Source organism: Hippocampus zosterae, chromosome 10 (genome assembly GCF_025434085.1).
Source record: "Hippocampus zosterae strain Florida chromosome 10, ASM2543408v3, whole genome shotgun sequence".
In the NCBI taxonomy this organism is placed as follows: Eukaryota; Metazoa; Chordata; class Actinopteri; order Syngnathiformes; family Syngnathidae; genus Hippocampus; species Hippocampus zosterae.
In genome coordinates, this window is record NC_067460.1 from 24346676 (window position 1) to 24367454 (window position 20779).

The window sequence follows — 20779 nt, forward strand, 5'->3', positions numbered from 1 at the left end:
GGACAATTTAGAGCGTCCAATCAGCCTGCCGTGCATGTTTTTGGAATCTGGGAGGAAACCGGAGCACCCGGAGAGAACTCACGCAGGCCCGTGGAGAACATGCAAACTCCACACAGGGGAGGCCGGAGCTGGAATCGAACCCCGTACCTCTGCACTGTGAAGCCGACGTGCTGACCACTGGCCTACCGGGCCGCCGAATTCGAGTAAAAAAAACAGACACAATAAAAAGCAATGACAAAAGAAAAAATGTCCCTAAAACAGACATTTAAACACGATTTACGTTCTTCGCAGGTGCCGCAATGACTGCTGGGAAGGTATACAGTTTCCGCGACCGTATGTTGTAAGACACGCAGACCAAAAATAGCGATGCTTCAAAAACGTCTTAAAATACATCGTGAAGATTGGAAAAAATGTCATTTAATTTTTTTTCTCGAATGAGACGCTACGTGGGAGGGAAGCAACCCCGCGACGGAACGCTCGTCCGGTCGCCTCCAAAATGTGTCCTTGGCGCCAGGCGCGCGCTCGCGGAGCAGAGGCGAAGACGTGATTGACAGATGGGCGGCGGGTGGAAGGCGGGGCTCGTCCGCACGCTCCGATCCACGTCTTTCCTTTGCTCCCCTTCCCCTTCCCGCTCGCTCGTCCCGGCGCGTGCCCGCCTCGTGCACTCCGCGCGCGCGCGCACGTGCGGCCGCTCCGCAGGGAAAGAAGAAAGCGCGAATGAAGCGAGGCAGGAAGGTTGTGAATTTGCTCTGAGGAGCGCGGACGCCTTTCGGCGGGATGGGACGAGCGCGCGCCCGCTGACGGCTCGGCGCGCGCACCGCTGAGGCGCCAGGAAGAAAGCGGAGGTGATCATTTCCCCTTTTTCGTCGCGCCGCGCCGTTGCGAAGCGGGACCGCGCCCGGATTGAAGCGCACGACCGCGTTCCCGATCTGCATCTTTTTTCACCACCTGCTATGGGATCGTCGCGGTTGGATGTTTGATTGACGGCCGGCGCGGCGCGGCCCCTCCTCTCCTCATACCCGCACCCCAGACTGAGCATCCACGAGCGACCGAAGAGACCCCCCCCACCGCGCACCCCCACCCCGCCGGATTCTCGGACGATGACGGTGAGATTGCTTGGCTTCCATTTCATTTCATTGATCGATTGAATGATTGGCGGTGACGCCTGCCTTTGATCTGTTCCTTAGTCTGCGGCAAGTGATTCATCGTCGTAATCCGATTAGCCCCTTCGCGCGCGTGCGCGTAGCGATACATGCGCCGATAGCATAGACCCCAACCCGCCTACCCCCTCCCGTCGTGCAGGAATGTTACTTGATCCTGCCTCATCTATTATACATCAGGGCGTGTATGAGAAGCCCGAGGGGAGAGGGAGGAAGGAGCGAGGGGTGCGGGAGCGCGCGTGCGCGCTGCGGTGCGGTGGGCAGGGGGGGTTCGGCAGCGGAACGGCGCGGAGAAGGTCACGTGTTCCCAACCGTGGCCACTTCCAATAAGTGCGCTCCCCCTCATATTGCACTTCCTCGCTTTTGAGATGATCGTTCACCAGAGTGAAGTTGCCCAGATAAGGATCCGATGCCGGCCGGGGCCAACGATCTGAAACCTGAAACGGCCCAAATCTTGGCCGACGTGGCCCAAAATCGCCGCTGACTTTGATTGGCAGGCGCCGCCTTTGCCCACCCGCGGGGCTTTGGCGAGGCAGGAAGTCGGCGCGCTAATTCCGCCTCTAATCCGTCAGCTGTCAACTTTTTGTTTGTCCGCCGGTCCGTCTGGACGTTTGCCGCCGCGCTCTCATTGGCCGCCCACCCGCGCCTCCTCCCCCCCCCCCCTCTGCGCCGTCAGAGCGCTCGCCGGTCACGTGACACGTGGACCGAGGCGAGAAAAGGGGGCGAGCTCGCGGGGAGGTCCGCCGGGGTTTGCGCATCCGGTCGATGATGGCTTCGTCCTGGCTAGCTCGTTCGCATGCCGGTTTTGTCACTTGATTGACCGAGTCGCTGGTCACTGAATGGCCTCGCCGTGAGCGGGGGCGCCCAAAGCCGCCCGCGAAGGTCCGACGTCCCGCCCGTTTTCCGGCTCACCCGGGAACGGCGCGCCCGATTTTTGAAGAATCGGGATGGCGCCGACGCCGCTTCAGAGCCGCTCGTCAGAATCGGGTGCGCGGCGGCCGGGAGAGATGAAAAAGAGGCGGGACGGTAACCCCCCACCCCCCACCCGGCCCGGTGCATCTGCGCTCTCTCACCCACGCGTTCATTTCTTGACACATTTGCATCGCGGCCGTTTGGCAAACATTCGCAAGCGCAACATCCGCGCGGGGGCGAGCTCGACGCCGAAAGAAAAGCCGAGGCATCCGAGAAAGCCCTTTCTTCCTTTTCTCCGCCGACGTTCGGAATCGTCGCAATGTCGCCCCGGTTGGAAGAGATGAAGAGCGGATTTGCGCAGCGTCCGGGTGGCTTCGGCGTCGACGGCCGGGATCTCCGGCTCCTCGCCAAGCGGCCGGCTGGCTCCCAAGTCTCGACCAACGGTGATGCGAGCTTCTCCTTCTGCAATGGCGCATCTTCCGCTTGGCCGTCTCGCGGTGAAGAGCGTTGCTCATATTTTGGCCCTCTGGCGTGGCTCCCTCTTTAAGGGCCTCCCGGCACGGTCGCGCTTAAGTTATTGAGGTCACTTTTCTATTAAGGGAGCAGATGACTAATCCACACTTTGGGGGGGGGGGGGGGGGGATAATCCTCCTCTTTTCTCTTTGTGTCCTTCTAATGTGCCGCGTGCGCGCGAGCGCATCTCCAGGACACGAGCAGTCGCGCGGCGAGCAAAGATCAGAGAGGGGCAAATGTCCCATCGCGGTAAGCCGTCGCCACAGAAGAGAAGAAGATTTAAGACCATAAGTCGAGGCCTTCGGTGTTCAAGGATGAAATCGGACTCGATCGGCGTTCGGAGAAAGGACATTTGCGGCTTGGCCGGCCAAAGGGAGCAAATGGAGGAGCCGTTTGGCTCGGCGACGCCGGTCCTCTCTCAGGTCCTCCTTTGCAGGCCTCCTTGGCATCGGCCGCGCTCCGTTCCGTCGGCCGGACGTGCCGCTCAAGTGGAAGGAAGTGAGCTTGGCGGGGAATACGACAGCTTTCGGGGAAAGGGGTTGCGGTATTTTGCCCAAATGCCAGACGGACGCCCCCCCCCCGCCCCTGCGCACTGCGCCCACGTGAAGTCACGCAATGTGAGCGCAGCACTCAAAGTTCTCCAAAGTGTTGAAACGGCCGACTTCAGTTCAAGAAGCGTTTGCGCGAGCAAAGTAGCGCAGCGCACGCGCGATGTCGTCGGCCGAAGCGGGGCGTGGCAGGCGCTCGTTAGCAAATGTCAGACGCTAACGACGGTAATCGTTTAGCGCGCGCAGCGCTAACGGCAACTCGGCGTGCTAATTAACGCCACGAAGATGGCCGTTTAATGACGGACGTGAGGCGTCGTCCTCTCCATTAGCGCCGGCTGGTTAGCTCGCCGTCGGCTGCGCTCGGCCCGCTAATTGACAGCGAGGGCGCGAGCGCAAGTCGCTTCCCGTCAGCCGCGTGCCACGTCCTGCTTGTCCATCGCTTGGAAAAAAAGCGAGGCGCGTCGCGAGGCGGCACGAACACTCCGTATGTGACGGCGCTCGGCAAATGAATGAAGGAAAGCCAAAAGTCATCGGAGTTCGGAAAGCGCCGCCGCGTTTTGTTCTCGGCCATAGCCCTGCGGTGGCGAGCGATCGCCTGTAGAGGGCCCCCCGCCGCCTTAGCGCTCAATCGAGCCGCGTCGGCACGATTGCGAATCTGCATCCGGCGACACGAAGGAGCGAAAGTGGCCCGGCGGTCGAGCGGTTAGCGCATTGACCTGACGGCGTGGCGGTGCGGGGTTCGATTCCGGCTCCGGCCTCCCCGTGTGGAGTTTGCATCTTCTTCCCGCACCTGCCTGGCTTTTCTCCGCTTTCCGAAAAACATGCACGGCAGGCTGATTGAACACTGGAAATTGTCCTGAGGTGTGAGCGGTTCAGGGTGCGCCCCGCCGACTGCGCCAAGACAGCAGGGATAGGCTCAGGCACGCCCTGCGACCCTTATGAGGAGAAAGCGGATCGGATCGTGGATGGACGGATGAATTTTGAAAATATTTAGGTGGGGTGGGGGGGGGGGGTCCTAGATTTGTCTGGGATCTCCCCATTTCCCTCCTGTTTTTTCTTTTTTTTGGGGGGGGGGGCTGGGAGGGACACAGATTTTGGTTTGTCAGAACGGTCCCCGTGGACCACCCATGATGGAGGTCCGCCGTCCTCCTCGTGGCTATCAAACAGGAGGTCGCCTCGGCATCTTTGGAGCACGCCTGGAATCCATCCCAAATGGAAGACGCGTGCGTGCGTGGCATTTTAAAGCCGCAGCAGCTTTCATCTCCCTTGGCTTTTGTGCGCCCCAAGACTGAGTGCGCATGCGTGTCATCTCAAAATAGGCTTTGTCTCCAGGAAGACCTTCCTAATGGAACTTTGCTGTAGCCGCGCGTCCTATTTTCCACCCGGCAGGCGACACGGTGGCCGTCTCGCAAAGGAAAGAGGGCCGCTTTTTTTTCGCATCCGCGGCAACGGGAAACGCGCGCGGCGATCTCGCTTCAAATAAGGAATGGTCAGATGTGGGCCCGGCCCGACGGCTTCCAAACGAGTTGAAGAGCCGCCGCCACGTCGAGGGCGGCCGCGTGGCCGGCGGGAGGCCGCGAATGGAGGAGCCAGGCGGGCAAAACAAACGAAAGGAATATGGAAAAGCACAAATCGCTGAAGTTGTTCCAAAGTGGAAGAGCGCCCTCCTCCTCCAGTGACATGACAAAGCGCACGCGTCGGAAGACGAAGAATCCAAGAATCCATCGCAGCTGGGAAAAGGTGGCGAGATCTTTTGCTAACGGCTCCATTAACATGTCTGTCTGTCTGTCTGTTTGTCTGTCCCGCCCCCTCCCTCTCCCGCCCACAGGCCAATGACAGGCGCCCGGGTGAACCGGTGAATGCTCGGGGTTGTCTTTAGCTCCGCCTCCACAGCCACACCCGACTCAAAGAGGGACCGACCCCCCCGCTCCACGCCTTGCCGCTCAGGTGCCGCCGTCCGATGCTAAATAGCCGAGGCTCGCGATGATGATGACGATACGTTCGGGAGAAACTCTGCATCGGTGTCTCGCTGGGCTAGTTTGAAAGGTTGTCCGGCGCGCTCGGGCGTGCGGGGGCGCCCTTCTGTCCCGTCAAAACACAACAAAGGCGATAAGAAGGTGGCAAACTATACATTGCGCGTCCTCCGACGCGGCCTGGCTTCCGTTCGCTTCTTGAAGGATATCGCGGCGTTTCCCGGTCTCCTCGTTTGTTCCGTGCGCTCAGACGGCGTGCCCGTGCGTCGGCAGGAGCGCCAGCATGGGGGCCGCGTGGCCGCCGCCCCTGCCGGTCTTCCTGGCGGCGTGCTGGCTGGTGCCGCCGGGCGGCGCTTCGTCGTCCATGCTGTGTCCCAAGCGCTGCACGTGCCAGAACCTGCTGCCGTCCTACACCGTTCTGTGCGCCAAGACGGGTCTGCTCTTCGTGCCGCCCAACATCGACAGGCAGACGGCCGAGCTGCGCCTCATGGACAACTTCATCACCACGCTCAGGCACCGAGACTTTGCCAACATGTCCAGCCTGGTATCTATCTCCTCGCACGCGGCGCCGAGCTAGCTTAGCATTGCCGCGCGGCGCGCTCCATTCGCGCGTTCTGACGGACGGCCCTTTCTCGCGCCGGCGAGCCGAAGGCGCGAAAAAGCGCCTTCGGCTTACCGCCGTCGAGGGTCGGGCGTGCGCGGATCCCGCTGGCGTTCTGTGCGGGACACGCCCCCGCCACCCGCTTCCGGGCAGCAGGCCACCAAGTAGTTCGTCGCCGTCCTTGCCGGCTGCCTTTGCGACAACAAAAGAAAAGAAGCGCGGAGCTGCCGTTCCTTTTCGAAGCTCGCCCAAAGGCTCAAAAGATCGACCGTTTCCAGCGACGTCCGCGTGGCAAACTGCGCTGACGATTGCGTCAGCGTCCTAAGTGTCCGTTTCCTCGTTGCCGTCGCGGCAGATCCATCTGACGCTGAGCCGCAACACCATCAGCCAGATCCGGCCGCTGGCCTTCGCCGACCTCCAGGACCTGCACGCCCTCCACTTGGACGCCAACCGCTTGACCGGCCTGGACGACGCCCACTTCCAGGGCCTGCTCAACCTGCGCCATCTCATCCTGGCCAACAACCAGCTGCACCGCATCACCCCGGGAGCCTTCCAGGTCACTTTCCTTTGCATCTCCACCAGGTCCAAAGCGGCTCTCGCGGCCATTGCTAAACGGCGTGGAACTAGTCCCCCGCCCTGGGTTTTGAATTTCCCGCAGGACTTCCTGGAGACCCTGGAGGACTTGGACCTGAGCTACAACAACCTGGTGGACGTCCCGTGGGACACCATCTCCAAGCTGGTCAGCGTCAACACGCTGAGTCTGGACCACAACCTCATCGAGAGCGTTCCCCAGGGGATCTTCTCCAACCTGCACAAGCTGGCCAGGTACGCCGGGAAGCTCGCCGCCACCCGCCGCGACTCGCCGCCGCCGACGTTTCCGCCGGCGTTCCGTCTCGTCCAGGCTGGACATGACGTCCAACAAGCTGAAGAAGATCCCGCCCGACCCGCTGTTCCTGCGCATCCCGGTCTACGCCAAGATGAAGGGCTCGCCGCTGACGGCCTTGGTTCTGAGTTTCGGCGGGAATCCGCTGCACTGCAACTGTGAGCTGGTCTGGTTGCGGCGGCTGACCCGCGAGGACGACCTGGAGACCTGCGCCTCCCCGAGAGACCTCGCCGGGAAGTACTTCTGGACCATCCGAGAGGTTGGCGGCTGGCGTCCGAGCACGCGCTCCGATCGGCGTCGTTCCGCCCCGAGCGTTCAAATGTTCCCGGCAACTCGGTTGAACAGCCGGAATAGGGAACGGCGTAAACATCGGTGCCGGCCGCGCTCTGACGTTTCCCCGCCGCCTCGGTAAAACAACTTCAATTGGGAAATCCGGTGCGGCCCCAAACACCAAATCGCTCCTTCGCAAGCAACGGGCGTTCCCGGCAGTACAATTTGCGGCGTTTCTCGGAGGCCGTGAGCCACGGCTACCGTTCATAATTGCTCGTCTGAAAATGACGGACAAAGCCTTTTCCTCGCTGGGACAGGCTAGCCGGCGCAGGAGTTGGGCCACCTCTTGGCACAATATTCAGCTTTTTGTGGAAGGCTCGTCTTGAAAATTGTGCGGAAAGTAGGTGTGCAACGTCTTCTCCTCCGGCCGTTGTGGGTTCAAATGCAGCGGCATTTGTCGGCAGGTGTCGGCTCCTTCGCTTGTTTGCCGCTGTCTGCTTTGTTTCCGTTCTTGGGAGTTTTCAGTTTCTGCCGTGCTTTTTCTTTGTCACTTTGGATTCGTTTTGCTCCGGAGACTTTGTTTCCGATGGAGTTTTGTGCGTTTTACGAATCCGGCGTGTCAAGCACACCCCGCTCGTCCCTCCCGCCCCGCTTTTTGGGGTCCAGCGACACCTTTGCGCGAAGCTCTCCCGTCTTCCGACAGGAGGCGTTTGTGTGCGAAGCCCCGATGATCACGCGCCACACGTCCAAGATGTTTGTGATGGAGGGCCAGGAGGTGAGCCTGCGCTGCAAGTCGGTGGGCGACCCGGAGCCCTCCACCCACTGGGTGGCTCCCGACGGCAAGCTAATGGGCAACACGTCGCGCACCGTCTGCTACGACAACGGCTCGCTGGACATCCTCAAGGCCTCCGTCAAGGTGGGGCCGGCGCGGAATGCCCGAGCGTCTCTCGGGGATGGGCCCCGCTCAGCCCGGCCTCCGATCTCTCGCCCCCGCAGGATTCGGGAAAGTTCACGTGCATCGCGTCCAACGCGGCCGGCGAGGCCTCGGCGCCGGTGGAGCTGGTGGTCAACCCCTCGCCGCGCTCGGAGCCCGGGCCGGAGGGCGACCCCGGGCCCTCGGACGTGCCCACGTCCATCAAGTCCAACTCCAGCTGGGGTCAGGCGCGCGCGGCCCCGCGGCGCGTGGCCGTGTCCGAAGTGACGGCCGGCACCGCCCTCGTCACGTGGCCCTCGCCGAGCCACGTCGCCGGCGTGCGCACCTACCAGATCCAGTACAACAGCTCCGCCGACGACGTCCTCATCTACAGGTGAGGTTCCAAAACGAGCCTTGTTGCCTGCAATGAGGAAGCCTGCTCGGCTGAGACGCCTCCGCCTTGCGACCAAGATATCAAAACGCTTCAAAAGGCTTGGGCCAAAGCAGCCTCCTATGAGCTGACATTTCACAATATGGAGTCTCTTCAAGTATTTGGCATTCGTAGAGCGACTGACGCTCGGCAATTCCTCCCCTCGCAGGATGATCCCGGCTGACCGCAAGTACTTCCTGCTGAGCGACCTGGCGTCCGCCCGCGACTACGACTTGTGCGTCCTCGCCATCTACGACGACGGCGTCAGCGCCTTGACGGGAACCAAGATGGTGGGCTGCGCGGCCTTTGCCACCGAAAGCGAGTACGGACGATGCCACTCCATACGAGACCAGGCAGGGGGCGCTCTCCACCTCTCACGCGGACGCGCGGGGGCTCGCGGCGCGTGTTGACGCGTTGGCGTTTGTGTTTAGTTTTTGGGCGGCACCATGATCCTGATCCTGGGCGGCATCATCGCGGCGTCCGTTCTGGTCTTCATCTTCATCCTGCTGACCAAGTACAAGCCGCACGGCGGCCGCCACCGCAAACGCGGCCTCGACGTCCGACGCGCCCACGTCTGCTCGCAGACCAACGGGGGAGCAGGCGGAGGGGGCGGAGCCGACAGCGGCCCGCCGCAAGCGGGGCAAGGTGACGACTCGGCGCCCGTCGCGCTCCGATCGCCAACCGCCTGACGCGGCCCGCCCGGCAAATTTCGCCGCTTTCGCCGTTTGAGCGGAAACTCGAGTGAAAAGTGCCGGAAATGCTCGGAGGCGGCCACGGGCGAGTCATCGTCGGCGCTCTTGTGATCCGCCAGGTGCTCGCAAAGGCCGCCGGGAGTCTGCGGACGGCCCGCCGACCGGCGCTTGCGCCGCGGGCCTCCGAGCGACGACGGTCGTGGATTTAAGCGCCGCCCGCGCCGACGGCTCGCAATGACCAATGGAGCCATCCAAGCCGGTTTGCCACGGACCCCCCCCCCCCCCACGTTTCTTCTTTTGCTTTGCTGCCGGCGCTCGGAGCCGAGCCAGGCGAGGCGCTGACCGCCGCCGCCCTGCGCTGGTGAGCTTTGGATTTGACTTTTTTTTTTCAGTTGATTCGCTACTTTTCGTGGTTTCAAATGTATTATTCTTGGTCATATTGTTGTAGGTTTTAACTTGTCGTGAAAAGTATTGTTTGTCGGGCTGTCACCACGGAATTTTCTTTGGATCAGACGATTCCGTCGATTACCCGAGTCAACTCGCCACGCGGCCACTGCCTGCGTTGCAGGTCAAGTTTCCACCAAAGAGGGCGCTGAAACACCGAAACGGGGCCTGCTTGATTTAGTCACTGGACACTGGATGGATGTGCTCGTCTGTTACTTCATGGGGTGGGGGGGTGTCCAATTTTTACAAGTTAGAAAAACATTTGGAAAATCGTTTTTTAAACATAATTTGTATTTTTGAAAGTAATTGTCAAACAAATTATTTCATTTTTGAAATGGATGATTGTATTATTTCGTATGATTATTCTGATGCGCTCGCTAAAAGGATCAGCGCATTTTAAAATATGTTTACATATTGATTCTCGAAACGAAAAGCATTCTGTTCCAAGGGTATCGCCGAACATACGGATCGGAAACGAATGATCCGGTTTGAGCGCCGATGCGGCTCGGGCGTTTGTGACAATTCGGCAACACTGCCCTCTGCAGCACGGGCGGCTCAACTACAAGCACATAGTCGTGACGATGTTGTTCACGAATAAGTCTGCGCGCGTCGTTGGCTCGCCATCCTAAGGCAGGCGTGTCCTCTCCGCAGATGCCTTCCCGGTGGCGTCATCAACACCATGCTCACCAAGCGTACGCAAAGGGAATCCGCGCCAGATGGTCCGACGCCAAGGAAGTCTCCTCTGCACTTTTTGGACTTGGACATCGCTCGGCTCCTTCGCCGGCATCCGCGAAGCCAAAGTATTGGAAACGACGTCCCGGACAGAACATTCCAGCGGGAACCTTCCGCAAGCCGCGTTGCGGCCAAGAAGGAGGGCCGCGTGAGGAACTTTCCTTTTCTAAAACACTGAAGAACATTCCGGAAGAAAAACATCCATGCCGGAGGAGGACGTCTCCCCTCTTCCGGCGCTTTTTGTTGCGCGTAGCGCGAGGGCACTTGAAACGGTTTCGAAAGGTTCTGCGAGAAGACAAGTTTGGAGTCGCCAGCGCGGCTCGAAGAACGCCAACTCCAAACGACAACTTCTTTAGGTGGCTTTTATACTCGGCGCGACAAAGGGCCGCATATTTTGCTTTCACTCAACAGAGAAATGTGGCATTTGTCAAGAAAGAAAGAAATCTGTATTTTCATTGGAAAAGCGCACGTACGTTCTGTTGTTCAGCGGCGGTCGGGGGCGACGGCGGCGTCATTTCGGCGCCTTGGCATCCGGACGGCGGCGTCGGCGGGCGAGACCTTGGCCTTGCCGGCGTGCCCGAGGCCAAGGAGCCGGCGGAAGCCGTTCCTGATCTCTGCGGTGCCCGCGCCGTAGATGACGGGGTTGGCGGCGGCCGGGGTCAGGATGTACAGGAGCCCCATGGCGCTGTTGGCGTCGGTGGGGATGGCCAGGCCGAGGTTGCGCGAGAGGAACGTGACGCTGCCGACCAGGTAGAACACAGTCATCACCGTGAGGTGGGTGCCGCACGTGCGGAAGGCCTTGCGACGCTCGTCCCCGGGGGCCGCCGTTCGCATCGCCGCGCCCAGAATCTGAGAGAGCGACCGAGAGTGAGTGAGCGGGCGGGCGGGCGGGCGAGCGCCTACCTCACCGGCGGGGACGTCGCCGCGTCATCTTGAGGATGCCGCCGACACGTCTCCGGGCCAGTGAGGTCGACTCTCCGAGGAGAAACATTGAAGCGTCATGCCGCGCATACTTGCGGGTGACAGAAGTCCAAGTCGTCGCCGATGTCGTTGCCGATGACGCCGCGGGTTGAATGAAAACAAAAAATCGCAACGAAGAAAGCGTGGGGGGGACGGGACGTTTGTCACCTTCCGCCACCCGCAAGTATGAAGACGAGCGCGGTGAAAGCGTGGCGACCTTCAGGTAGGAGAAGAGGATGAGCGGGATGTCCACGCCCACAAAGCAGGCGATGACGGCCACGCCGGCGGCGGCGCTGCGCCCGGTGTCGCCGCAGGCCAGGCTGACCAGCGCCATGTGGTCGCAGTAGCAGTGGCGGATCACGTCGGACGCGCAGAAGCGCAGCGAGCCCGCCAGGCCCACCAGGGCGGCCATGACGGCGCCGCTGCGGGCCGAGGTGAAGAGCGCCAGCGCCGCCAGCGCCCGCCGCCCCACCAGCCGCCCGTAGCGCAGCGGGTGGCACACGGCCGCGTAGCGGTCCAGCGCCATGGCCAGGAGCAGGGTGGACTCCGCCGACGACAGGAAGTGGGTGCCGAACATCTGCGCCAGGCAGCCGGCCAGGGACACGCGCTTGCCGTCGACCAGCAGACTCGCCAGCGCGCCGGGCACCACGGCGGCCACGGCCAGCATGTCCACCAGGCACAGGGTGCAGATCAGCAGGTACCTGGGGACGCAGTACGCGCTACATTTCCACACGCAAAGTTGAAAGCGCCATCGAGTGCGCGGCGAGAGGCGACGCGGCGGAAGGTACATGGGGCTGCGGAGACGCTGGACGGAGACGACGACGTAAAGCAGAAGCGCGTTGGCCAGCAGCGCCAGCGCGGAGGCGACGGCCAGCGGCGGCGCCAGGACCCAACGCCGCCCGTCGAGCGCGGGGAACCCGTTCAACACGAAGCTGCCGTGCGACCGGTTCCCAGCCGACATCCTGCCGCAGACAACGTCGCCGTTACTCGGCAACCGAAGAAGGCGGCGTCGCGCGCCTCCCGCGGCGAGGTGGGGCCGTTGGCGCCGGCAAAATCAACGCAGCGCGTCGACCGCGATGGCTAGCCCGTGTTAGAAAAGCATTCCGTCACTTTGTGGAAACCGCCAACTAATCCGTCAGTCGTGATTTGAACGATGAAGCGCCTTTTCGCGTCGCTACCCGCTAACAAAAGCCGCGTCATCGAAAGCAAGCGAGCGGCCGCCCGCCACCCGTACCTGCTGCCGGTCCGCGCGATTCGTCGGCCACAGGAAGGAGTCCGGAGTCCGGGCTGCGCGGTTGGCCTTATAGGCCAACGTCCCGCGGGGACGAGCGGCCGGGTCAACAACGAGGCGGCGCTCGGGAAGGGTTGACGCCGGTCGGGCCGGCCCAAATTAAACTCCAGGGTCTCGTCACGGAAGGGCCGGAATGGAAACGTTCCTCATGAGAAATGTGTTTGCGACACGGCGCAAGCTAATGAGCCTCGAAGAAGCTAATGAGCCCAAAGAGCATCGTCCTGTGAAGACGCGTCCGCCGCCGCTAACGATCTGCTAACAAGAGTTTTCCGTCAGGCTGCGTTAATTGCCTTATGCTAAGCTAACAAGCGAGTCATGAAGACGCGAGCGAGCGATCTAGGGGATGAGCTCCAAGTTAGACGTTAAAGAAAACATCAGGGAGCTCCGAAACGGTCACGTCTGGAAAGAAGCCAAAGTTTTGACATTTGAAATCCAAAGCGTCTTGAAAAAGCAAAACTGGACACGAATCCTCTAATCCTCAGGCTGGTTTGCAACCTCAACTCTGCCTGGAAACTTGAACCCCTACTACTACTATGACAAAAACACACAACCAAACCAACCCTAATTAGAAAACCAAATACTTAATTTCAACCGCCCCCCCCCCCCGCCCCTCACCTCCATGTTTGTCACGGTCACGAATGGCGCAAAAGCGCCGCCGGGCCAAAGGAAGACCAAGGAGACGAGGACGTGCGGGCCGGCGCTTTTATTTGCTCTTCTTGTCGGCGGCCAGCGCGTCGTGAAGCTCCGACACGCACTTCTCAAAGCGGTCCATGGCCAGCGTTCCGTTGCGGTCGAAGAAAGCCGCCACGGACGAGGTCGCGTGGCTCTCCAGCCACGTCTTGCGCTTGCCGTCTCCGAAGGCCACCCGCAGCGTGTAGCGGTCGTCGAACCTGCCGGGGGCGAGAAGCGGTCAGCCGGCGAGGGGGGGGGGGGGGGGGGGGGCGGATGGGCGCTTACCGCTTGAGCGAGGACGAAAGCTGCCACACGTGGTCGGGATCCATCCCGGCCGGGTCCTTCTGGAGGGCCACCAGGAAGATGTTCTTCTCCTTGTAGGAGGTGTACAGCGTCAGGACGCCCATCATGATGAAGTACGTGCGGGCCGCCGCCGTCAAGGAGCTCAAGGTTTGCGCCGGGAATTGGCCGCCCGATAACTCGCCCTCCCCGCCGACCCAGAAGAGGAGACGGCGCCTGCCCGCCGCCAGCCCCGAATTGCCTTTGGCATCCTTGGGGCCGCTCGCTCCGGCGGGCTTGGGCTCGCTCTCTGCGCCAGTGACGGGCGCGCTCTTTGACCCGCTCCGACGTGGCCCGAGACGACTCGCGTGCCACGCGTGAGGTCTTACCGAGCGGGTCTCGTTCGCTCGCCTCTCTTCTGATGCCGGTTACCGACTGGATATCGCGAAGCTCGTCTTGTTTTGCTCTTTTTGGGTTTCGATACGGTCGATAGCGCCGGACTGCGAAAAGAAAGGACACGATCTGAAGGATATGAGACCACACAGCAGGCCAGGACGGGTCTGGACTCGGGGAAAGGGTGCAAGTAGTCCCAGACCAGGGCGACCATGGCGAAGACGCACGACACCGTGCAGATGACCAGGCGGCCGTCCACCAGCCCAAAGTTCTCCTCGTAGCCGTACTTCTCCAGCAGCACCTGCGAGGTCAGCGCGCTTCAAACTTTTGCCGAGCCGAAGCGGCGGCCGGGGAAGGTCACGCGGCCGCCGCCTTCTCCAAACTTTGCACATCCGCGCGACCGGTACCCATGGCGTCGGGCCACTTGTGGAAAAACTGAGCGGGCCCCCGGAGAAAAGCCACGGCAGGCGCGGGGAGGCCAGAGCGCGCGCGTGCGCTTGCATCCGGAACGCGGTGACTCTCGAGACGCGTCACTATGCCATGAGGCAGTCGGTGAAAAATGGATCTTGTTTCTCAAACACCGACTTGTAATAAACAAGTACGTGCTTTGCAAAATTGTTTGGTAGCGTGACGCGAGATTTTTCCGGCGCGGCGCCTACCTGCTTGGCCGCATCATCCAGAGAGTTCTTGACGGCGGCGCCGTCCCATTTGTCGATCTTCACCGGCTTCTCGTCGATTCGCCACTGAAACGCAGTGCCGAGACGTCATGGCAAAACCGAGCGTCACCGCCACATCATTTGGATGACATCAAACATTTTTCAGGAGGGATTTGAAAATGTTAAAATGTTACTGTACACGGGGGACTATTGCCAGGATTTGACTGTGGGGGGGGGGGGCATATTGGAGCACGTCGGTGAAATGTTTCAACGAAGCACTACTTTAACAATCGATTCATCTGTCAATTCCTGCTTTGTTGAATCGGAGTAGGGGCAAACAAAGCTTCCAAGCGACTGAAGAAAACGCAAATTCTGCTTTGATGAGGGACTCCAGAAAGCAGAGACGATTTACCGCCGGCTGACTGAAATGGCCAATTTCATCACGATTGATTCATTTGCCACTTGTCGTTAACGTCCGACCGCCGCCGCCGCCCCGATGAAACCCGCCATTTATTTTTGCCTTTTGACGCGCCATGACAGTCGGTGCCGTTTTAGCGTTTTGTGGCGTTTGCCGTTTTGCTCTCTTCGCGTGTCTCATTTGAGTCGCATTCGGGACGCGGCGACGTTGAGCGCAAATGAGTCGTTCGCCGTCGAGCCCGCGGCCGCATTCCGCCCATTCGTGTCCCCGCGTGCGCGCCCTTCATCTTGAATTGACGCGTTTGTCTTAACTCGTCGCTTTCATCGTGGCGCGGCGTGCGGTCCGCTTTCGGCTCGGCCGGGACGGCGTCGGGTGACTTGCTCGGGCTCCCGCACCCAAACAAGAGCCTTGGTCGAGCGTCGGCGTGTCGGCGTGTCGGCTCGGCTGCCGCCTCTGAGGCAAATGCATTCAAGACGAAAGAGCAAAGGGAAAAGAAAACCCAACGGCTTACTTTCTCTAACAGGCCTCTCTTGCCGCCGCGCGCAGTCGCCATTTCGTCTTCGCCCCAAACGCGGCATTGACGATCCGGCAGCTGCCGATTGGTCGGAAATATCGACGTCAATGACGACATCACGCCGCGACGCGTCCCCGCCCCCTCTCCCCCGACCACAATCATGGTCTTCGTATCATACTTTTGCTTTTTCTGACGCGTGTGTCATAGTGGAGTTTCGAGAAAGATTCGGATATTGCAAACGTGTGTCACTTTTGTCCAAAGTTTGGGTCAAATTGGCTTGGGTGAGACAGAAAGGCACCACACGAGCGTTTTGGGAACTTGGACGACATAGACGCGCCTGTGGATGACGTTATACAGCTGGAAGCCTGGAGCGGACGGAGTGTCGCACAGATAGCAAACGAGTACCGGGACATTTTTTTTTCCTGTTGGATCTCGTTTTAAACGTAGGGAATGAGTTGTTTCCCGGCCCACGACGGCGAGGTGTCATCAACTTTGACCTCATTTCGCTCGATGAACACAAAACTAAAAGGCTGCCGGCGCCGTTGTTTTTTGTTTGTTTCACTTTTTATAAAGTCGTCTTGCTCAGTCACGTGCGCGATGATCCCAAATCTCACCTTTTTTATTTGGCACTCCAAACTGTGCTACATCAGGCCAAACGCAACTCCTTTCGGAAATGTGCATTATCGTGACAATTCTGAACAGAATCTTATTTGTGCTCGAAAATACATGAAAGCTGGCATGTGTCAAGGAAAGAGACGATCTGGCCCCCCCCCCCCAACTCATATTACACTCCGCAGGGACTACACCGGACAGTATTGACACCAATCGCCATGAAAGGTCTTCACACACGGAAAACTTGAGACAGTGGATTAAAAAGTGGAAGAAAAAAAGAAATGATTCACACCGTAAACTTTGGCTTGGACGAGAACTCAGAGCGCACCGTGCTATTTTCACTCGATGTCATTTCTTCCAGGCGGCGACACGCCATCTCGTCTGCGCGTCCGCGTTCCAAAAATATGCGCGAGCTGATTTGAAGACGCTAAAGCCCAAAGGTGTCAAACTCGGGTGCCGGAGGGCCGCCGTCCAACGGTCGTCATGCCAGTCGGCGGGATGGAAAATACATCGGATGCTGGCGACTCGATCTGAAGCGAGTTTGGAAATAGTCGGCTCCAACATTGTTTGGGCTGCACTCAAGGTCTTGACACGAGTCCAAGCGAAAAGATTTGCTGCGACATTTTTAGCTTCCTCCAGTATTGCGATGATTTTTCGCAGCATTTAGAAAACTCGGGCATGGTTGTGCCAGACTGAAATACTGCACGACTGTCGCGTCGTCGAATCATCGGTAGATTAGTGTCAGCAGACCCCCCCCCTCTCCCAGATTTGGTTTTATTCTTCAATGGCGAAAACCGTTTTTGTCCCTTTTGGGGCCCGCCCAGCCCCCACCACGTCAGCTAGCGGCGCTGGCTGATACGGCAGGAGCGTCGCAGGCCGCGCCTCCTGCGGCCGCGATTGGCCATCCAGGAGCGCAGGAAATACTTGTCGGGGCGGGGGGCGCTCTCGCGGTCAAAGCGTCTCTGCAGCTTGAGCGCCAGCGCCCGGTCTTTTCTCTCCTGGCGCGCGGCGTCGCAGACGCGGGGGTCGGCGGCGGCGGCGTCGTCGTCGTCCCGCCGTTTGGTCTTCCCGCCGCGCTGGGAGGCGGCCGTTTCCTCGCGGGGGCTCGGCGAGTCCTTTGGCGCCAGCTTGCACGAGCGGAAGCCGGACTTGCGGGCGCAGGGGGAGAAGGAATGTCTGCGTCCGAACAGGGCCCCGACGCCGGGCCCGGGCCCCGGCTCCGACTGGCGATCGGCGCGGAAGGCCGGCTCGGCGCGGCGGCGCACGGCGGGCACGCGGATCTTGAGGGCCGGGGCGTCGTCGAAGAGCAGCTTCCTCTTGTTGAAGGGCGGCGGGGCGCCGGCGGCCTCCCGCGTCTCGGCGACGGGGCTGGTCAGCGTGGCCTTGGAGTCCACCTTGAAGCTCTGCCGGTCCAGCTCGATCTGGCGCCAGCGCTGCAGCACGGCGGGGCTGGCCTCGTAGCTGGTGGGCTTGTGCAGGCGCCAGCTGAGGTTCCGGGGCGTGGCCTTGACCACGGCCGGCTCCAGCAGCCGGCCGTCCGCCAGGCGCTTGGGCGGCGTGCAGGGCGAGCACACGATGGGCTTGAAATGGTTGAGCTCCTCCGAGATGCTGTCGTTGCTCTCCGGGCTGACCGAGCGCTCGGGCGGCGCGGCCGAGGGCGTGGTCGAGGGCGCGGCCGAGGGCGCGGGAGGCGCGGCCGCCGGCCGACGCTCGCGGCCGCCTACGGGCGCCGAGGCCGAGCGGCTGTTCTCCGACGACAGGAGGATTCCGGCCGCGAAGCTGTGAGCCGCCCCCGCCTGCAACGACAGCCGGTCCGGTCACGCGGAACGAACGGCGGGCGGGCGACGCCGAGGCGGACGGGCCCTACCGTGCGGGCGGGCGCCGAGCCCCCCTTGCTTTTCCCCCGCGCGCCGTCGCCGGCCTCCGTGCAGCTGCGACTCCTCGGCGCGCCGCTGGGGAAGACGAGCACAGGTCAGAGGTCGGACGGGGGCGGGGCGGGCGCGAGAGCGAGCACCTGCTGACGCCCGACGAGGCGCGGCTCCTCCTCACGAACGCCGAGAACCTCCTGATGCGTCTCGACACGGGCTCCTCGTTCTCCGAGTCGGACAGGACGCCCTGCAAGGCAACGCCGCCGCTTCATCCCCGTCCGTCTCAAGGCGACGGTGGCGGCTCGGGATCCCGCCAAAGCCGCCCCCCCGAGCAAATTCCCAACACGCTTCCTGTCAAAACGTCCCGCGCTTCCTCGCGGCGTTCGGCGGCAAAAATTCCGGTTGAGACGCCGTTCCCGTCCGGGCGGCACGCTGGCGCAGCGCGGGTGTCGCGCACGGCACAATGACCCCGAGGCGGACGTCGCGTCTTTGTCGCCGTTTTGGCGACATTCCAAACCAAATTGTCGTTCGGGGGGCATGCGGCACACCCGTGCGGGAGCGGAGGGGGGCGCGCACGCGTCATGTAGCCAATCGGGACTCACCCGAGTCCGAATCCTGGTCTCCGCTTCGAAGTACCCGTCGACGGCGAGTCCTGATGGCACACTCGGCCGATGTAGAAAGAACTCGAGAGCGCGCGTCCCATTTTTCTTGAATGAATAAAGAAACCCGCACGGAGGGACACGCGCCTCCGACAATCCGCCCGCCACGCGAGCGAGCCCGACACCCGTCGTTATTTCCGCAAACGTTGTTTTTGCACTCACCGACTGTTCCCCGCATTGGAGCGCGCCGCTCTCCTCTTTGGGGAGGCTCCTCCTCCTCGCGTCCTCTCGCTGGTCGCATGCCGACAGCTTGGGCGAAAGGGAAACGTTCACACGCGTGCGCCCCCCGTTTGCGCCGCCGTTGGGACAAAAGAAAGAAGGCTTACTTGTCTGGCTGGATTTTGGATGCGGCTCGCCTTGCGCTTGGCGTTGGCACCCGATGAGGAGCCTTCTGTCGACTTGTGGACCGTGCATGGACACACAAACACGTCTGACCATGCAACACCGCGCGCACACACACACACACACACACACACAGAGGACGTGTCAGGAATGGTTGTCTCGTTGGCGAATCCCTGATGAGGGATGTTTCGAGGATGGACTCGCTTGCCAAATCCTTGCCCCAAAAGGCCTTTTGGGAAATGGGCTCTCCAAAACACCTCGGAATCCGATTCCGACAAGAGCTTTTTCCGCAGCGTCCAGATTCTCACACCCATATTTTGCCCACGCGGCTTGTGACTCGGCGTCGCGGCTGATATTTTCGGTGGCGACTTCATCAACTACAAATGTCATGGATTGATTCCTTCGTGTGCATTCAAAAAGCATCTGCGGTGCTCTTCATTGGATTCTTGCTGAGCATGTTTGAGCGCCAAATCTCACTTGAAATCACTCGGCTGCCGTCTGCAAACGTCTGCAAACGCTTGACTTATTTGATTTCTTCTCAACGTGGGACCCCGACTTTGCTTACTTTCTGACATCTTCGTGTGGGTGTGTGTGTGTCGAGTGAGCTTTCTAACGAGAGCGACCTTTTGTTAAAAACAAAAGGACAGAGATGAACAGAGTCAGTACCATTAAGTCGGGCTCAAAAGAATACAAATACAAACCTACCCACCCACCCCGCTTTTGCATGAAGACCTTGGTCAGAAATTCACATTGTCGCCTCTTCACCGCTTGATTCATTTTCTTGATATTTGTAACAGATGGAACGTGTCCGATTTGTGCCGCTCTCACCTAAATCAACTCCTCTTTGCAATTTTCCTCCCCCATCTCGACCGTCGAGTGGCTCGGGACAACTTGTGCCGGAGTAAGTTTGAATCAAGAGTTAAGAACTGCTCCTACTGAGGACGAGTTCGGGTCTCAACAAGTCCAAGCGAGTGTCAACATGGCGGACGAGCAAGCGAGCCAACCTGCCGACGAGTCAGGTGGAGTCAACCGGCGTCCGACGCTCACCTGAGCGACGAGTGCGGGGATCCGCCGCGTCCCCGACCACCGCCGTCCCGCCTCCGCCGCCTCTTCGCTTGGCCTCCGCGCCGCGGCGCCCCCGGGCCGAGCGGGAGCGGCCGCTCGCCGAGGAGGAGCGCGCGTGCTCGCGGCCGACGAACGCCGACGCGGGTCCGAGTCCCAGAGACGAGCGGGCAGCCGCCGCCGCCGCCGCCGCCTTTCCGGAACGTCGGCCAGTCCCCGCGGCCGCCATCTTCCCGGTGACTGAGCGCTCCTGCCGAGCGTTCCCGTTCAAAACAAACCCCGCCCTTCCACTACCGCTTCCAACTCGCAACCTTCATTTCAAAAACACTTCTGTTATGACCCTCGTTCCACGATTTTATTTCGAATCACCCCGGCGTCTCTTGTATCATCTTTAGGATGCTTTAACGACTAGATCGTCTCTTTTGTTTTCTTGTCAAATGTGCTTTTTCAATAAAGATTGTTGTCCACGCAAAAGCCTCGACCTCAACATGGCGGCACCTTCACAATAAAAGTTGATCTTCGTACGGAACCCCAAACCGGGCGTGACCAACTCCGGTCCTCGACGGCCGGTATCCTGGATATGTTTCCGTGACGCAGCGCATCCGATTCCAACGATCGGATCACCAACAAGGTGTACAGGATAACGATCCTGAACATCTGAATCAGGTGTGTTGCATCGGGGAGAGATGCTAAACGGGCAGGATACCGGCCCTCGGACCGGAAATTCCAATCTCCGCCCGAAATGAACATAGTCCTGAAAAAAAATACAAGGTTAGGGCGGAAAAGAAATGGTTCATGTTTTCCCCTTTTCGTCCCCTTCAGGCCTTCCTAGTTGCGTTCGTTTAAACGTTTTACTGATCCATCCACCTCAGCATGAAGGTTTGAACTTTATCTTGACATTTTTTTTAAACCGGATGTGAAGGCACTCTTCGTCTGAAACGGAACAATCGTTCTTTTCAACTCTCAAAAATCGGTTTCTATA

The 20779-nt window shown here is 60.3% G+C and overlaps 4 protein-coding genes across 8 annotated transcripts; 1 reads left to right on the forward strand and 3 right to left on the reverse strand.

Annotated features, from left to right (window-relative positions):
- The first annotated feature begins 653 nt into the window (after positions 1-653).
- Positions 654-10534, forward strand: si:cabz01090165.1 (uncharacterized protein LOC100333421 homolog). 2 transcript variants are annotated; one of them, XM_052078712.1, is made up of 12 exons: positions 654-1106; positions 4962-5080; positions 5380-5650; positions 6063-6263; positions 6366-6532; positions 6609-6849; positions 7564-7776; positions 7857-8167; positions 8373-8556; positions 8635-8848; positions 9015-9256; positions 9991-10534. In XM_052078712.1, the coding sequence occupies exons 3-11, from the start codon at positions 5390-5392 to the stop codon at positions 9131-9133; spliced, it is 1911 nt and encodes a 636-aa protein (XP_051934672.1). In that variant the 5' UTR covers positions 654-1106; positions 4962-5080; positions 5380-5389; the 3' UTR covers positions 9134-9256; positions 9991-10534. The 2 variants fall into 2 exon arrangements, with proteins under 2 accessions (XP_051934672.1, XP_051934674.1); XM_052078714.1 differs by having other exon boundaries at positions 654-845; positions 1031-1106; positions 4962-5650.
- LOC127609081 (putative olfactory receptor 52L2) lies at positions 10495-13022 on the reverse strand. The gene is made up of 5 exons (XM_052078726.1): positions 12938-13022; positions 12266-12435; positions 11820-11993; positions 11249-11732; positions 10495-10920 (listed from the first exon to the last, which is right to left on the reverse strand). The coding sequence occupies exons 1-5, from the start codon at positions 12941-12943 to the stop codon at positions 10555-10557; spliced, it is 1200 nt and encodes a 399-aa protein (XP_051934686.1). The 5' UTR covers positions 12944-13022; the 3' UTR covers positions 10495-10554.
- Positions 13015-15392, reverse strand: spcs2 (signal peptidase complex subunit 2). Its single transcript, XM_052078724.1, has 5 exons — positions 15252-15392; positions 14326-14409; positions 13807-13967; positions 13280-13414; positions 13015-13212 (listed from the first exon to the last, which is right to left on the reverse strand). The coding sequence occupies exons 1-5, from the start codon at positions 15369-15371 to the stop codon at positions 13026-13028; spliced, it is 687 nt and encodes a 228-aa protein (XP_051934684.1). The 5' UTR covers positions 15372-15392; the 3' UTR covers positions 13015-13025.
- Positions 15393-16685: 1293 nt separating this feature from the next.
- rnf169 (ring finger protein 169) lies at positions 16686-20648 on the reverse strand. 4 transcript variants are annotated; one of them, XM_052078716.1, is made up of 7 exons: positions 19783-20648; positions 18750-18823; positions 18556-18642; positions 18337-18441; positions 17881-17981; positions 17734-17818; positions 16686-17662 (listed from the first exon to the last, which is right to left on the reverse strand). In XM_052078716.1, the coding sequence occupies exons 1-7, from the start codon at positions 20024-20026 to the stop codon at positions 16706-16708; spliced, it is 1653 nt and encodes a 550-aa protein (XP_051934676.1). In that variant the 5' UTR covers positions 20027-20648; the 3' UTR covers positions 16686-16705. The 4 variants fall into 4 exon arrangements, with proteins under 4 accessions (XP_051934676.1, XP_051934675.1, XP_051934678.1 ...); XM_052078715.1 differs by having other exon boundaries at positions 18720-18823; positions 19783-20644; XM_052078718.1 differs by lacking the exon at positions 18337-18441 and having other exon boundaries at positions 19783-20639.
- Between the last annotated feature and the right edge of the window lie 131 nt (positions 20649-20779).

What these genes read in the sequence shown, in the direction of transcription:
- si:cabz01090165.1 (XM_052078712.1), top strand. Translation starts at nt 5,390, where the DNA reads ATGGGGGCCGCGTGGCCGCCGCCCCTGCCGGTCTTCCTGGCGGCGTGC. An exon ending in ACTTCTGGACCATCCGAGAG is followed by an intron (nt 6,850 to 7,563) that starts GTTGGCGGCTGG and finishes GTCTTCCGACAG; the next exon opens with GAGGCGTTTGTGTGCGAAGC. An exon ending in GACGACGTCCTCATCTACAG is followed by an intron (nt 8,168 to 8,372) that starts GTGAGGTTCCAA and finishes CTCCCCTCGCAG; the next exon opens with GATGATCCCGGCTGACCGCA.
- LOC127609081 (XM_052078726.1), bottom strand. An exon ending in CAGCGTCTCCGCAGCCCCAT is followed by an intron (nt 11,733 to 11,819) that starts GTACCTTCCGCC and finishes CTGCGTCCCCAG; the next exon opens with GTACCTGCTGATCTGCACCC. An exon ending in TCCTCTTCTCCTACCTGAAG is followed by an intron (nt 10,921 to 11,248) that starts GTCGCCACGCTT and finishes TCGCTCTCTCAG; the next exon opens with ATTCTGGGCGCGGCGATGCG.
- spcs2 (XM_052078724.1), bottom strand. Translation starts at nt 15,371, where the DNA reads ATGTCGTCATTGACGTCGATATTTCCGACCAATCGGCAGCTGCCGGAT. An exon ending in TGGATGATGCGGCCAAGCAG is followed by an intron (nt 13,968 to 14,325) that starts GTAGGCGCCGCG and finishes CTGACCTCGCAG; the next exon opens with GTGCTGCTGGAGAAGTACGG. An exon ending in CTTTCGTCCTCGCTCAAGCG is followed by an intron (nt 13,213 to 13,279) that starts GTAAGCGCCCAT and finishes CGCCCCCGGCAG; the next exon opens with GTTCGACGACCGCTACACGC.
- rnf169 (XM_052078715.1), bottom strand. Translation starts at nt 20,026, where the DNA reads ATGGCGGCCGCGGGGACTGGCCGACGTTCCGGAAAGGCGGCGGCGGCG. An exon ending in TCCCCGCACTCGTCGCTCAG is followed by an intron (nt 18,824 to 19,782) that starts GTGAGCGTCGGA and finishes TTGCATGGTCAG; the next exon opens with ACGTGTTTGTGTGTCCATGC. An exon ending in TCCAAAATCCAGCCAGACAA is followed by an intron (nt 18,643 to 18,719) that starts GTAAGCCTTCTT and finishes CTTTCGCCCAAG; the next exon opens with CTGTCGGCATGCGACCAGCG.